The sequence below is a fragment of the Bos taurus genome, chromosome 9 (genome assembly GCF_002263795.3).
Source record: "Bos taurus isolate L1 Dominette 01449 registration number 42190680 breed Hereford chromosome 9, ARS-UCD2.0, whole genome shotgun sequence".
NCBI classification, from domain to species: domain Eukaryota; kingdom Metazoa; phylum Chordata; class Mammalia; order Artiodactyla; family Bovidae; genus Bos; species Bos taurus.
The window spans coordinates 82,140,554-82,156,477 of record NC_037336.1 but is presented as its reverse complement, the minus strand read 5'-3'; the positions used below and the strand labels follow the sequence as shown (position 1 = coordinate 82,156,477).

General features: G+C 35.4%; 1 protein-coding gene across 12 annotated transcripts in view; it reads right to left on the bottom strand.

The window, feature by feature from the left end:
* The window catches only part of UTRN (utrophin), a 556,684-nt gene that overhangs the window by 51,860 nt on the left and 488,900 nt on the right, over window positions 1-15,924 (bottom strand). For all 12 annotated transcript variants that reach the window (XM_010808643.4, XM_015472890.3, XM_010808642.4 and 9 more), the window contains 4 exons: window positions 10,080-10,165; window positions 3,805-3,962; window positions 1,056-1,222; window positions 38-149 (listed from right to left, as the gene is read on the bottom strand). In XM_010808643.4, coding sequence (XP_010806945.1) covers window positions 38-149; window positions 1,056-1,222; window positions 3,805-3,962; window positions 10,080-10,165 — 523 coding nt within the window. The remainder of the gene's footprint in view (window positions 1-37; window positions 150-1,055; window positions 1,223-3,804; window positions 3,963-10,079; window positions 10,166-15,924) is intronic.

The window sequence follows — 15,924 nt, the reverse complement described above, 5'->3', positions numbered from 1 at the left end:
TTAAAAAAAAATAAGCAAACAATGGTTCAGTACTCACAGGTATACAATATTCCACCATTGGGTAATGCAATTTGTGACCTTTCGCTGTTCGACCCGAAAAAAAGCAACTCTGGCAAACATCATAGTTAAAATGCTTCAGGCTTCTATACCTAGAGAGAAGAAAAGAAAATTCTTTGTAAACTTATTATATAGTCTAAAACATGTGTGGTAAGGAATTTCACTCATCTGAATCACAATGAAAATAAAAGTTGTATTGGCCAGAAATGTAGAATTTGCTGTTGTAGTATTTTAGCTCCAAATTAGGACAGAAAGAATCTTAAATTTCACAAACGAAATTAAGGAAACCGTCTCCTAAGTGAGGGGAGAAGGCAAATTTTTGTAGTTGAAATCTCTAAATCATGTTTTCATCTGTTTCAATATAATGAGATGACAAATATCCATGTCAAAAGATTTTCTATAATGTTTGAATGTGAATGCAAAATGACAAAGAAAAGAGTTATGTTTATTAGCTTGACACATCAAAATTTAAAATACCACCTTTACCATCAATAAAAAATGAATCTCAAAATTTCCTGATAAAGACTCCTTGTGTGAAAGTTGGCTTAATCTCCATCATGTCAAACTTGGCAGAAGTAACATGAAGTAATCTGATTACTTTTCAGTTAGTATTTAAATGCTACTTCTTGTTTATCAAGTTTGATCTCAGAGGTCTTAGAACATCACCAAATTCCATCAGGGTCATATATACATAAATATACATGCAAAATATTATGCATGAACACTTCTCTGACCTATGGAAATAGGAATTCAGAAAGATCTCTGGTTCTGGAGCCAAATAGTATAAATAAGAACTATAAAAAAAATAAGCTTCGTGTCCTGGCTATTCGAGGGAATGGTATTTTCAGATAGATGGTACGTATCAAGCACACCATTTCTTTGGGAGGCAAACCCCCACAAATGGGAACAAGTGGGAAGGAATAATGGACAAACACTGAAACTACACAAATGGAAGAAAAAAAACGCCTCCTGACACCACTGGGAGTGGATCACCCTACCTGAATCCAACAATTGGACATTCTTTACAGATGTTGCATTTGGCCTGATGTTTTGCAGTCTCAGCTGCTGCCACGCGATGTAGAACCGGCAGCCAAACCATGGACTGTGGCTCCAGACGCATCCAATCTATAAACTCCTTCACACTTATCTCTGGCTTGTTGTTATTCTGGGCAAGAAACAAGTATGTTAAAAGTGAAGAAAATGTCTCTAATTTAAATTGCAGCAACTGTTATTGCTTCAGACTCTTCTGAAAATCTGTATAGAAGTAAAAGGAGAATTATAGAACCCTTTCCAGGTCACTTAAATCACAAAATATTTAAGGTTCATCAAGGAAAAAAACTTTAGAATTGGAAAAGAGAAAAAGAAGAAATGTCATATATGAAGAAGAAAAGAAACCTCAAAATCTTAATAGACTCAGATTTAAAAAAAAAAAAAAAAAACCCAACGCATACAATTCTAGGTGCTCTTCACACAGATACTTTAAAACTATAAAACTCATTCATCTAAGACTGCAAACACTGAGAAAGTAGACTCACTGATAAGTTCCCAAACTTGAAAGCCATTGTAAATGCTAAATAAAAGCCATTATTTCTACAGTTTGCCAGTTTTTCTTATAATTCTTTGATTGTTTTTATGTGATAGAAACAAAACATTACAGATAAAGTTGAAGACCTAATTTTTACTTGCCACTCTCCCCACAGCATTCACTTTCCTTTTTCTGTAGAAGAAACCGCTATCATACATTTGTATATATTTTTTCGGCCATTTTTATAAATTTTACTTCATATAAATGAATCCATGACCCAAAAAACTGTTATTCCTCTGTTCTTTTTCAGTCCTGGTATAACATCACACCAGGAGCACATTCAGTTCAGTCACTCAGTCGTGTCCGACTCTTTGCGACCCCATGAATCGCAGCACACCAGGCCTCCCTGTCCATCACCAACTCTCGGAGTTCACTCAGACTCACTTCCATGAAGTCAGTTTCAGCCATCTCATCCTCTGTCGTCCCCTTCTCCTCCTGCCCCCAATCCCTCCCAGCATCAGAGTCTTTTCCAATGAGTCAACTCTTCGCATGAGGTGGCCAAAGTACTGGAGTTTCAGCTTCAGCATTATTCCTTCTAAAGAACACTCAGGGCTGATCTCCTTCAGAATGGACTGGTTGGATCTCCTTGCAGTCCAAGGGACTCTCAAGAGTCTTCTCCAACACCACAGCTCAAAAGCATCAATTCTTCCGTGAATATATTTTGCAGGATTTCCAAATGTATTGTGATACACTGTATGAAATGTCTTGGTGTCTTTTTGAATCCTAAGTAATTTTCACATGTGCAAAGTTTAATTTGTACCAACATCCATCTCCTGCTGTTGTCAAGGTCATTCTATGAACCAGCACATATGAGAATCATATTTAGAATTTTCATTTGGTATTTTTTGTTATCTCTAAAACAACAAACGGAGCCATTATAAAATGTAATAACCCATAACATCAATTCTTAAAGAGATGGTGTAGGCATTTTTTCCTCAGCAATGATAAATCACTGGATGTGCCATGGAAAAATATCTACAGGCTTGTGCTTTATGCATATGCATAACATCAGTAGTAACATTCCTAAAATGCTTTTCTATACAGTGGGCATCAAAAAGAAACAAACATGCTTCTCCTGTTTAATAACAGTAACTTAGATCAGTATAAAATTTTGTACATCATTCTCCTTTTGTACATATGTCTCAAAGGAAACAATGCAATTTTGACAACATTTAATATTTTTTAAAAATCCTGCCTATAAGGAGCTCAGGGCAATTTTATTCATTTATTTAATAAACAACTATTAAGGAGCTATGATGTTCAAGACACTGTAGATAGTGATACAACAGTAAAAAGATAGAAACAGCCCTTGTTCATGGAGGTTTGTTGTTGTTCATTTGCTAAGTGTGTCTGACACTTTGAGATCCCATGGACTATAGCCTGCCAGGCTTTTCTGTTCATGGATTTTTCTAGGTTAGAATCCTAAAATGAGTTGGATTTTCTTTCTCCAGGGGATCTTCGCTGACCCAGGGATCAAACTTGTGCCTCCAGCACTGGCAAGTAGATTCTCTATCACTGAACCACCAGGGAAGCCCTCATGGATCTTGGGTTTATACAGAAGAATAACCCACTAAATCACTAAACAGATAATTATATAATTCAGTATGTAATTATCAATTTTAATGAGCATGTGAAGAAGGCAGAAGAGATTCAGGTGAATATAGCAGGCACACACAGCTTCATCTGGGGGAGTCAGAGGTTTTTCAGAGGATGTGAGACTTAAGGGAAGATCTGAATAAGGATTAGCAATGAGAAGAGAGTTTGTGGGTAGGCGGTAAAGAACATTCTGAACAGAGGGCACATGTCCAAAGAGATTAGCACCAGAATGAACCAACTAAAGCAGCATGACTGGCCAACAGACAGCAAGGGGATCAGTGGTGCAAGACAAAGTTGGGGCAAAGGAAGGGCCTAATCATAGCAACCTAGTGGTGCATGGTCAAGATTCGAGGTTTGATCCATTGAGGGACAGTGAGTCTCCTTGAATGGGCTGCTGTTTCTTGAATCAAATGTGCTTTAAGAACTAAAATATACACTTCCTGGGATGGTATCCAGTGTCTTCCACCACCTGGTTCCAGCCCAAGACCCCTGTTTCATTTCTCAGAACATCCTCAGTACCATTCCCCACACAGTCTATACACCAACGACCCTTCAAAAACGTTTACCTGTTGGAAGCAGCTGCGAACGCTGGGCTCAATATTACTGCCCCCGAAGGCTGCTACCTCCCCCAGCTGCCGAGGGATCTGGATTGCATCGTGCAGTAACAGGCCCAGCTGTCTCTGGTCACACATCTCCGTGGGCCCTGCCACTTCCTTAAAGAGATCTACAAGGAAGAGAGGAAAGGGTTAACTTCCCATACTGATCTTTTAAGTAAAATATACCTTTGGTTGTGTGGGATGAACGATGCAGACTGAGAAAAACTCATGGGGACATGGATTACATTACTTGTCTCCTGAACTCTGACAACTTTGATATTCTGTATGTTTGTAATCAGGAACTGGTTAAGCACATGTTTCCTAAAACAATCTACTGTAGTATATAAGTATATATGAACAGACCAATAAATATAAATTTCCTTTTTAAATGGCCAGTGTATGCACGTGGAGTCATTCAATGGTCTCAAATATGTTTCCCTTCTTATTGAAAAAGAGAGAGCTAAAACCAAGTTTTCTTTATGACTTGTCAAAGGAATTAATGTAGCTAAAGTAGCAAATCTTTAAGTTTTAAAAGATTTGTTCATCAACTTTTTGTGTTTACTTCTAAATTCAGTATTTATTAAACATAGGTATTTTAATTTCTTTTAAAGTTTCTAGACTCACATCTGCTTTGCAAAAGAAACATTGAACAGTGCAAGGAATTGTCTTTTTTTTTAGGGTTTTTTTTTTTTTTTTTTAGGCCCAATCAGACTCTCATTCCTTATTAGTGATAAAAATTATTTTTGTTTTACTTCACTTTATGTAACAAACTACATTAATTCCAATGTAAAGGACTTAAGAAAAATACATACTTTCATAGTTCTTAGGCTTTTCTATTCATTTAAAAATGTTTAAAAAATATTTTTAATTCAGTAAAATAAAAGCTTTTCTCCCTCCCAGTATTGGCTTATCTTCTTTTCATCACTTGTAATATTTTGAAGAATAAAATTGTTACCATATTTCCAGCAACAAAGTTAGCATACTTAAATAAGTTATTTTGGAGTAGGGAGAAATTTCACATAAAAACAATCCACTTAATTATAGAAACTAATGCTTTTTGGAAAGAAATTTTCAAGTTCTAAAAATTCAAAATTGTACAGATTCTAAATGGTTTTCATATGAGGTTTTCCAAAAATAGAAGAAAGGAGAGTAAATATTTTTTGGATCCTAAAAACCATTTTCAAATTACACCTGATAAATTAGTATCAGATCAAAATGTATCATTCCTCTGCCCTCCCCTCCTTTTTAAAGAGAATAAGGCTAGATTTAACACTGTCAACAGTAAATTTTCAAGCAAATAAACCAAGCTCAGTGATATTGACACTGAGTAATTATAATGAAATATGACTTTAATTAAAAGCATACATAGGGAAAGCAAATTCAATTAAAATAAATTTAATTTTTATCATTTGTTCACTTAGATTTGGTTAGAGTTTACTTGTTTCTTCTCATTTGTTAAAAATAAGACCATTCTAGCCAAAATTATTTATCCAGAGTTCTTATTTTTAATTAATTTATTTTTAATTGAAAGATAATTGCTTTACAGAATTGTGTTGGTTTCTGCCAAACATCAACATGAAACTCTCACTGTTTGCAGATGACATGATACAATACATAGAAAACCCTAAATATACTATTAGAAAATTACTAGAGCTAATCAGTGAATTTAGCAAAGCTGTAGGATACAAAATCAATACAGAGGAATCACTTGCACTTCTATATGCTAAAACAATGAAAAATCAGAGAGAGAAGTTAAGGAATCAATCCCATTCATAATTGCAACAAAAAAATATTTAGAAATAAACCTACCTAAGGAGACAAAAGAACTGTATTCAGAAGACTATAAGACACTGATGAAAGAAATCAAAGACAACATAAACAGATGGACAGATATTTCATGCTCCTGAGTAGGGAGAATTAATACTGTGAAAATGGCTATATTAGCAAATGCAGCCTACAGATTCAATATGATCCCTATCAAATTACCAATGGCATTTCTCACAGAACTAGAACAAAAAATTTCACAACTCATATGGAAACACAGAAGACCCCAAATAGCCAATCTTGAGAAAGGAGAATGGAGCTGGAGGAACCAATCTTCCTGATTTCAGACTATGCTACAAAGCTACAGTCATTAAGACAGTATGGTACTGGAACAAAAACAGAAATATATAGACCAATGGAATAAGATAGAAAGCCCAGAGATAAACTCATGCACCCATGGGCACCTTATTTTTGACAAAGTAGGCAAGAATCAGCCTCTTTAATAAGTGGTGCTGGAGAAACATAGCTGCACAGCTACATGTAAAAGAATGAAATGAAAACACTTCCTAATACCATACACAAAGATAAACTCAAAATGGATTAAAGCCCTAAATGTAAGATCATAAATTATAAAACTCTTAGAGCAAAACATAGGTAGAACACTCGATGACATAAATCAAAGCAAGATCCTCTATGATCCACCTCCTAAAGTAATGGAAAAAAAAAACAAAAATAAACAAGCGGGACCTAATAGAACTTAAAAGCTTGTGCCCAGCAAAGGAAACCATAAACAAGGTAAAAAGACAACCCTCAGAATGGGAGAAAACAATAGCAAATGAAACAACTGACAAAGAATTACTTTCTAAAATATACAAGCAGCTCATACAAGTCAATATCAGAAAAACAAACAGCCCAATCAAAAAGTGGGGAAAAGACCTAAACAGACATTTCTCCAAAGAATACATACAATGGCTAAAACACACATGAAAAGATACTCAACATTGCTCATTATTAGAGAAATGCAAATCAAAACTACAATGAGATATCATCACACACCGATCAGAATGGCCATCATCAAAAAGTCCACAAATAATAGGGTGGAGAGGGTGTGGAGAAAAGGGAATGCTCTTGCACCGTAGGTGGGAATGTAAACTGATACAGCCACTATGGAAGACTGTACAAAGACTCCTTAAAAAACTAGGAATAAAACTACCATATGACCCAGAATTCTTATTATGATTCTCAGAGTAAACCTGTTTCTGGGATGAGGCCTCTGAAATCAATACAGAGTTGATGCATACATGTAATAATAATAATCTCTAGAGAGAAGTGCCCATGTTCAACAAAATCCATCCTGCCCACCTTTCCCCTTTTGAGGAAGACAGCTACACTATTATGCCACTAGTAAGGTAAAACTACATGCAAAACAAATGATTTCCTAACATTCCGACTTATTTCTGAATTCTTAGAGAAGTTCACATTTGGATGTTACAGTCAGATACAACAAGGAGTGTCAGGATGTGGGGATGGATCACAGGAAAGTCTCAATCTAAATATAAGTAAGCAAAAAAGAGATGCAAAAGGCCATTTGAAAGCATCTTTGTAAATGTGCTCTGATGAGGCCAGGAAACCACTGAGCTCTAAGCAGGAAGGCCAAGGTGCTGTTAGAACCTAATCAAGTGACATTCCCAGGAAGTCACAAAGAGAAAGAGGGTGTCACCGGGGTAGACACACTGACATGAACCGTTGCAAAATCAATGTTCAGATGGATACCAATTCACCCAGAAGAGCAGCTCTGCCCCTGAGTTTGGAGAACAAATTGTCCTGAATATTAATTCCAACAAAGAAACTAATAATGAGAAAGTGTTCTGATACCACTGGGGAAATCACAACTGGAATGAGAGTTGCTAAGGACCTCAAAGTAAAAAACAAACAAAAAAACCCAGAATATTCTGAGTCTCAATACTCTCAAGAAAGATTTAAAGATTTCAACCCGAAGATTCCTTATTTAATTTCTAAATGGCATGTGTATGCATGCCGTGTGGCTTCAGTTGTGTCCAGCTCTTTGTGACCCCGTGGACTGTAGCCCACCAGGCTCCTCTGTCCATGGGATTCTCCAGGCAAGAATACTGGAGTGGGTTGCCATGCCCCTGTCCAGGGGATTTCCTGACCCAGGGATTGAACCCACGTCTCTTCTCTCTCCTGCATTGACAGGTGGGTTCTTTACTACTGGTGCCACCTGGGAAGCCCCCTAAATGGCATACTTCATGGATTAAATTAAATATCAGAGGTTTTCATTGCAGGGCTTCCTCTTCCCCTACCACAATCTGAAACTTTAATGTTGAATTATCCAGAGTATTAAGTTTACCGATATTTGTGGAAAGTGTGTCCACTGTAGTTCGAGTGTATGAGTACATGTATGCTGAAATACCTCCTCATTTGAAAGATTATACATTTCAGAAGTATGTGTGAAGGTATGTGTGTAGATAAGAGATTTTTTATATTGCATAGAATTTGGTTTCTGCTCTAAACCTATGGGGATTCCCTGGTGGCTCAGACGGTAAAGCGTCTGCCTGCAATGTGGGAGACTTGGGTTCGATTCCTGGGTAGGGAAGATCCCCTGGAGAAGGAAATGGCAATCCACTCCAGCACTCTTGCCTGGAAAATCCCATGGACGGAGGAGCCTGATAGGCTACAGTCCATGGGGTCGCAAAGAGTTGGACATGACTGAGTGACTTCACTTCGCTTCACTTCTAAACCTACAGACACCATGTTGTAACTCTTTTGGCCTTAGCTGAGTCTCATAATCAGCTTGAAAAATAAAGGGAGGAGGAAGAATTGTTGATCTAGAAAAATAGATCACCATTACATTTTAATAGTATTCATGATAAACTCTGCAGTTGTATTCACACTCTTTTCAGAGTAGGTTGAGCCCCATGACATAACTAACTTTTCAACAAACCCTAAATTCTTTCAGGAACACATGAAAACAGCAAATCACAGTTGATTTTAAAAAGTCCTTTTCTAATCTGATACACTGATGATTTCATTAACATTTTTCTTTCTCACTCATTATAGTAACAACATTTTTAGCTTTGAAAATGATATCTTTTGACAATTATGATGCTGAAGACAATTTAAATTCTAGATAAAGTGCCACCATGCAAAAGTCTGGGTAGAGATTTTTTCTGCATGGTTTACTGAGTTCTGACTCCATCAAGGCACCTCACCTCCTGATACTACAATCAGCTTTTCATTTCATACAGATCCACATCTCTTTTCATTGGCATTCTTGTCAAACTTTGTAAGAACAAGCCATCATGATCTAGCCCTGGAATTCAAAATCAAACTACCTCACAGCTGTCCCAGAAAATAAATGTATTTTAAAATGTATTCATATTCAGAGAAGATGCAAAACTAAAATTTATAGAAGCTGAGGTCAAATATTCTCTTTCTGTGGTATCTCCCATTCATGAAATATCCCCCTCTCCCTCTCTCTCGAAAGTATGGCTAGATGTATCTGTACAGAATCACAGGAGGCTATGCAAGATATAATCAAGTAACTCATATTTTATTGATATAATTAAATAAAAAATTTACAGTAATTAAGAGTTTGGAGACATAGCAGTATTTACTACCATTTATTCAACAACTGCTATTTTAGGTAATTACTTTCAAAGCAAGAATTATTAATTTCACTCTTCAGTTGAAGATTTGCTAAGTTTCAGCTTCCTGAAATGTGAAATGGGAGTATTCTTACTACCTCTTAGCTGTTGGTATTCAGTGGAATCACCCAGCCACCAAGTGGTAGAGCTGAGATTTGAAGGCAGGTCTTCTGGCTCCTAAGCCTGTTCATTTCCAAATGCCAAGATGCTGACCTTTATTAACTGATAGTAATAAAGTCACCACTGACTTATTTGCTGAATAAAAACAAATATAACAAAAAACTTTTTTAAATGTACTACTTTTAATTTTTTCACACTATAAAATACAATTATTTGTCTCACTGTAACTATAACAGTTGTAGTCCATCCCTATTTTCTTAAGCATTGGAAATATATGGAAATAGAAAAGGCTGTAGCTTTATAGTCAGAAAAATCTACAATCTAATTCTAGCTCCACAATTACTGTCTCTGAAGCCTTAACTAGATTTTTAACCCATCCCCAGCATTATTTTTTTTTCAGCTGGAAGATGGACATCACAATGCCTATAATACGGGATAATCATTCTAAGAATTAAATGAGATATAATCTGTAGTCTGTTCTTACACCATCAAGACACCTCACATCTTGATCCTATAAATCAGTTTTCTATTTCATAGAAATCCACATCACTTTGCACCAATACCCTTTGTCTAGCCAAGTACATGCAGAGTCAAGGTTTTTTAAAAAATGGGAACCATTATTACTAGCAAAAGTAATATCCAATAAATTGTTATTATTACTAAGAACAGTACTGCTGGAGGAAAAGTCTTACATACATCTGTATTTTTCTTCTAACAGGCCTTTGGAGAGAGCAATCAATCCAATCTTCAGACTCTGCACTCTTATTTTTCCAGTCCGGCCCCTGAAATTGTAAGAATCTCAATGTGTTATATGCCTTTAAAACTGTATAGGGTATGTTAATTATTTCTGGATGTCTATTTTCTTGAGGGTAAATCATAAAAAAGCTGCATCTTAATGCAACTTTCTATTCAATTTTATTTATTAATGTTAAGCCCATACCATAAGTTCATGACAAATTGTAACAGTATATCTGACTTAGTCTGGAAGAATATACAGCCTGAAATCACTTTACACAACATATGAACTAGAAAGAACAAAATAAAGCAAAATGAAAGTGCTAATTATAAAGCTAAAAAGATTTCATTTTTATAAACACTGAATTAAAATTTGTTAATAATTATATATGCAATATACAAAATAGCTACTGATATATATAATATGCATGTGGCAATATAGTAAGAAAGGGATAATGATGTATCTAAAAACAGATGTAAATTAGCTCTATATTGAGGGTTTATAACTTGTTGAATACTTAAAACACTTGGTCTTCATTGTTTTTTTTTAGCTCTGTCAATGTGGTTTCTATAAATTACTACTGCAGTTATAATAGTCAATGATCTTAAACACACAGGTGTGCAATCTTTATTTGGGGAAGTATCAAATTACAATTAAATACAAAATTTATTTAATTAACCCTTCATATTATGCCAAAGAGAGACCATTTCAATTTCACATATACTTTGAGTAGAAAAATAACTTTATGTTTAAAAGCACGGATTTTATTTATTTTTTTGTTAAAGAATTTTAACAAAAGTTAAAACATTTTGTTAAATTTGTATTTATTCTTTTGTTAAAGAATAAATGAGTTGCTTTATCAGATGTCATGCTGTACTGGATCTTGGGGCTGTGGAAAGGAAAATGCAGAAGCTACAAACACTAATAACACATGATCCTTGCTGTGAAATAACACACAGTCTCGAAAAAATAAAGATATAAAGACTGCTATCTTTACTATTTCATATAAACAGGATTAGTTTTCAATTTCAGTTTTTATTGTGAATTTTCTTACATTTTCCATACACAATTACAACACATTCAAAACCTATAACTAAATGTTTACATAATTATATGAGTACATAAAATGTAGTAATTCATAACATTTAAAAACATATAAATATTTGTCTCATTTAATTTTAGGTAGTCTTATTGTCAAACTGGACTTAACTCTGGCTTATTGATATTTTTATTATTAATGCTAATTGATATCTTTCATTCTCAAATTATAAATAGTCAAGTAAGTTTCTGTATTCACACTATGACATATAAAGTATAAAATAAGTTTATAAAAAGGAAAACATGCTTAGGGATTAGTAAAATGCATTTTCAAATAGTCCCTTGTGGAAATTCCTTGACTGTCCAGTGGTTAGGACTGTGTACTTTCACAGACGAGGACCCAGATTCAATCCCTGGTTGGGGAGTCTGCAAACTGTAGGGCACAGCAAAAAACTTTAAAAAAAAGTCCCCTGACAGCCTAGAGTTTATAATCTATATTAAATCATACCCAACAAACATACTTAACCCTTACTATGTATGTGTACAACATTCAGAATTGACGTATGAAATAACTAATACTTAAACTTTAAAATAAATATACCCATTTAAGCAGAAATCTACTCTATATACATTCCAGTTTCTCACAATTATAGAAACACAGGTTTCAAATTAGCCTTAAACTGAGCCATGCTATGAAATGTGTTTCTACTTCATATTTTTAAGGTCTTTCCTAATTATCACATGAAAAGAAGACTGTGTCTGTTTTTTACCCTCCAAAACTCAGGAAATTATATTCTCTGGACAACAGACTTGCAGAAAATAACAAAAGGCTGTGCAAATGGACTAGCACATGAATGTGGCTAAGAACAAAGTAAGCCCTTAAGTGGAAAAAAAAAGATCAAACTCATACATATTGGAGGCTGACCTCCAGTCTATGGTGACAGTACAACAAAGGATCATCATCAGGAAGACTATTGAAAATGTCAATCATCCATTCATTGCACCACCAATGACTATGGAGGCTTACTGAGATCCCAGCATCGTTCTGTATACCATAAGTTTAAGACACGATTCCTACCCATGACTAGCTGGACAGGTGAGACAAGAAAACAGCTAGAGAATCACAAGGAAATACAAGACCGATCTTATGCATGGAAATAATCAAATACAAATTGGTGTTTAGCCTAAGTAGTTACTAGCCTCACGATATTTGATAGAGAAGATAAGTCTAAAATCAGACATTGAAGACATGACGCAGCTGGACTACCCTGACTAGGAGAAAGCGAATTATCATAGGAGAAGCCCAGACAAGGGGACAGGGAAAGGGGATATGAGCACTAAAGTCAAGACTCATCAGGCACAGCAAGAACTTGCATCAAGGGTACATGACTGATAATGTTGCTGAGGTTATATGGACCCAGATGAGAGAGGGCTTTAATATTAAATATGTTGCAGAATGTGAAAGAGAATAGGGAGACAATAAAATTTTTCAGTGAGTAACATAACCCTATATTTCAGTATTTAGTTCCCTGATAGTTTTCATAAATTCTCCTGAAATTAACTCAACCAGAAAGATATGTATTATACTTTATAAATAAAATTATATCCACCTTGGATAGTGGGGAAAATGACTTAACAGTGCATCAAATGAGATTAATATTTTCTGCAGGGACAAAAATATTTAAACCAAATAATCCAGACTACTGCTTTAAATCTTGATTTAAATGAACTCAATTTCCATTAAATTTAAAAGGAAGATTGTGGAATTAAGACTTTTTAGCCCAGGAAGATCAAGACTGAGTGAGGCTGTGAACACATAAATGGAATCAATCTTATCTTTATAGTTTATAAGGTACTTTCTAAATATACGATATCATTTGCCCTTCACAATCACTTATGTATGAGAAGCAGAACAGATAATTTTATCTCAGTTTTTCATCTGGAAAAATTAAGATGCCAAAAATTAAGTGGTTGCCAAGTTGTAAAGCAACCAGTACCAAAAATTTGAATTCTTATCCTCCACAACAAAAGAAAATAGATTTTTTTTCAGACAATTCAGAATATTAGAAGGTGGCACATGTTAAAAGCCGAAAGAAACAGCAAACAATATAATTTATAAAGTCCCATTTTTCTTAGATATAGCAGTATAGTAGGAAACATCAAGTGATCGTCAAAAAACCTGGATATTAGTTACATATCTACCACTAATATACAGTAGGTAGCTGTGGATAAATTGTCTTATCTCATTGGGTCAGTTTCTCAATCAGTAAAAAGAGGACAGAATGGAAGATCCTTGAAGTCCTTCTGCTTCCAGAATTCTAGGACCTCCTGTGTGTGCATCATTTGTTATTTCAAGAGCTGGTTGAATATATTTCAAGAGCTGAAAATACCAGGTCTTGTTGCAACATGTTACACAAAGCAATGCAGTTATATATATACAGTTAATAGATGAATGTCAGATTAACTGAATGAAGAGAAGAGTTTGGTCATGATACCATTTCCAAGTTCAGAGACTTTTTAGGGGTCCATGATGTCCTGGTGCATTGAATGCTGTAGATCACAGTTCTATCAGTTTCTCAAAGGAAACTAATGACTTGAAAACAGCTAATAACTCTTGTGTGAAGTGAAGTGAAAGTCACTTACTTATGTCTGACTTTTTGTGACCCCGTGAACTATAAAGTCCATGGAATTCTCCAGGCCAGAATACTGCAGTGGGTAGCCTTTCCCTTCCTCAGGGAATCTTCTCAATCCAGGGATTGAATCCAGGTCTTCAGCATTGCAGGAGGATTTTTTACCAGCTGAGCCACAAAGGAAGCCCAACATCTCTTATTTAGATAAATGAATAAGTCATAGTTGCTACAGAAATTTGGGTAATTAACTCTGGCCCTCTGAGACTACCATCAGAGGAGTAACTGTTTCCTTAGGTGAATTAGTGGCGTTTCTCTTCAAAATGGAAAACTCAACTGAATGGCCACTGCTCTAACCCAGCATGGTTGTTGCAGTTTCTTTGGCATGCTGTTGTTGTTCAGTTGCTAAGTCATGTCCCTTTCCTTAATGTCTCCTGGAGTTTGCTCAAACTCATGCCCATTGAGTCAGTGATGCCATCCAACCATCTCATCCTCTGTCACCCTCTTCTCTTCCTGCCTTCAATCTTTCCCAGCATCAGGGTCTTTCCCCATGAGTCAGCTCTTTACATCAGGTGGCCAAAGTATTAGAGCTTCAGTCTCAATTATCAGTCCTTCCAGGGAATATTCAGGGTTGGTTTTATTTAGGATTGATTGATTTGATCTCCTTGCTGTCCAAGGGATTCTCAAGAGTCCAGGACTCTCTTTGGCATGGAAAGGGGATAAATCCTAAAAGCTCTTTTCTTTTAAAAAGGAGAATTTCAAAATACTGTCTTTCTAAATAAGAAACACTTATCTCTGTGTTGCATTTCTCATGTGTTCACATTTGATGGTAGAAAGTGATAATATGCCAAAATTTAACTCCCTGGAATATGAATCACAACATTTCACACACTGCTTCCTTCCCAACTAAGTGGCACTGTTCCCTGTGGGCAGTCCAGTGAAGACATCATATGTATGTGTTATGGGCTGAGCTACGTTCCCCTAAAATTGATATGTTTCAGTCCTAACTCCCAGTACCTGAAGATGCAACTAAATATGGAGAGTCTTAAAATTGGCAATTAAGTTAAAATAAAGCATATAGGGTGGGCTCTAATCCACCATGATTAGAGTTTTTAAAGAACATTAGGACACAGACATACCCAGAAGCAAAACCATGTGGGACACAAGGAGAAGACAGCCATCTAAAAGCCAAGGAAAGAGGCATCAGAAGAAATCAGCCCTGCTGACATCGTGAGTTTGGACTTTCAGTCTCCAGGACTGTGAGAAATAAATTTCTGTTGCTTAAGCTACCTAGGCTGTGCTGTGATACTTACGGAAGCCCAAGCTGACTAATATAGTGTGTTAGAGTCACAGATAATGCCGAAAGAGGAGGGCAATTTAATATCTTCTCCAGTTCTTCCTTACAATATAGATCAAAATGCACACTTCTTCCAAACTCCATAGAGCTAATGAAGTTCTTAACTATAACTTTCTGGGACATAAAATTAAGTGATAAGCTTTGTAGATAAAACACCTAATTGATCTGTTATTTTAGTGAATTTACTACAGAAAATGTCTCTTACAGGTTTAAAAAAATTGAAGGCCAACTTAACAGTGAATTAATGCTAACAGTCATGATTTATCCTAGAAGTATAAAAATTGGAGTAAAAATGAAATGTATTAAAATGTATTAGACAAGGAGATAGCAAAGCCCATGTTCATCATGGTAATGGAGATTCATGCTATCTGTTCTTCAGTGAGTTTCTTAAGAGTTCTCAACCACACAATGGCAATTTGATTATTAAAAAAGGCTTTGTTATGATATTCGTAAGTAATGAATGATAAAAGATTTTTCTAACCAGAAGAATAAATGAAATTTTAATTAAATCATCCTGAAAGCTATTGTAACTATCATTTACTTCTTATACAGAATCAGATGCTTGCATTTATGAACTATCATCTATTTTCTTTCACTCTAAATCAAATAAAAAACGGACAAGCACAAATTTTCATATAGCTAATTAATGGAAAATAACTTTCAGAGTCTGAGAGAAAAACAAAAGTTCTAATTTTCTTATTTCATCTTTGCATACTTTAACCCCCTACCAGAAGAATGAATAATTCCTAATGTTTCAGAAATGTCAGCCCACAGCAGGGCTTT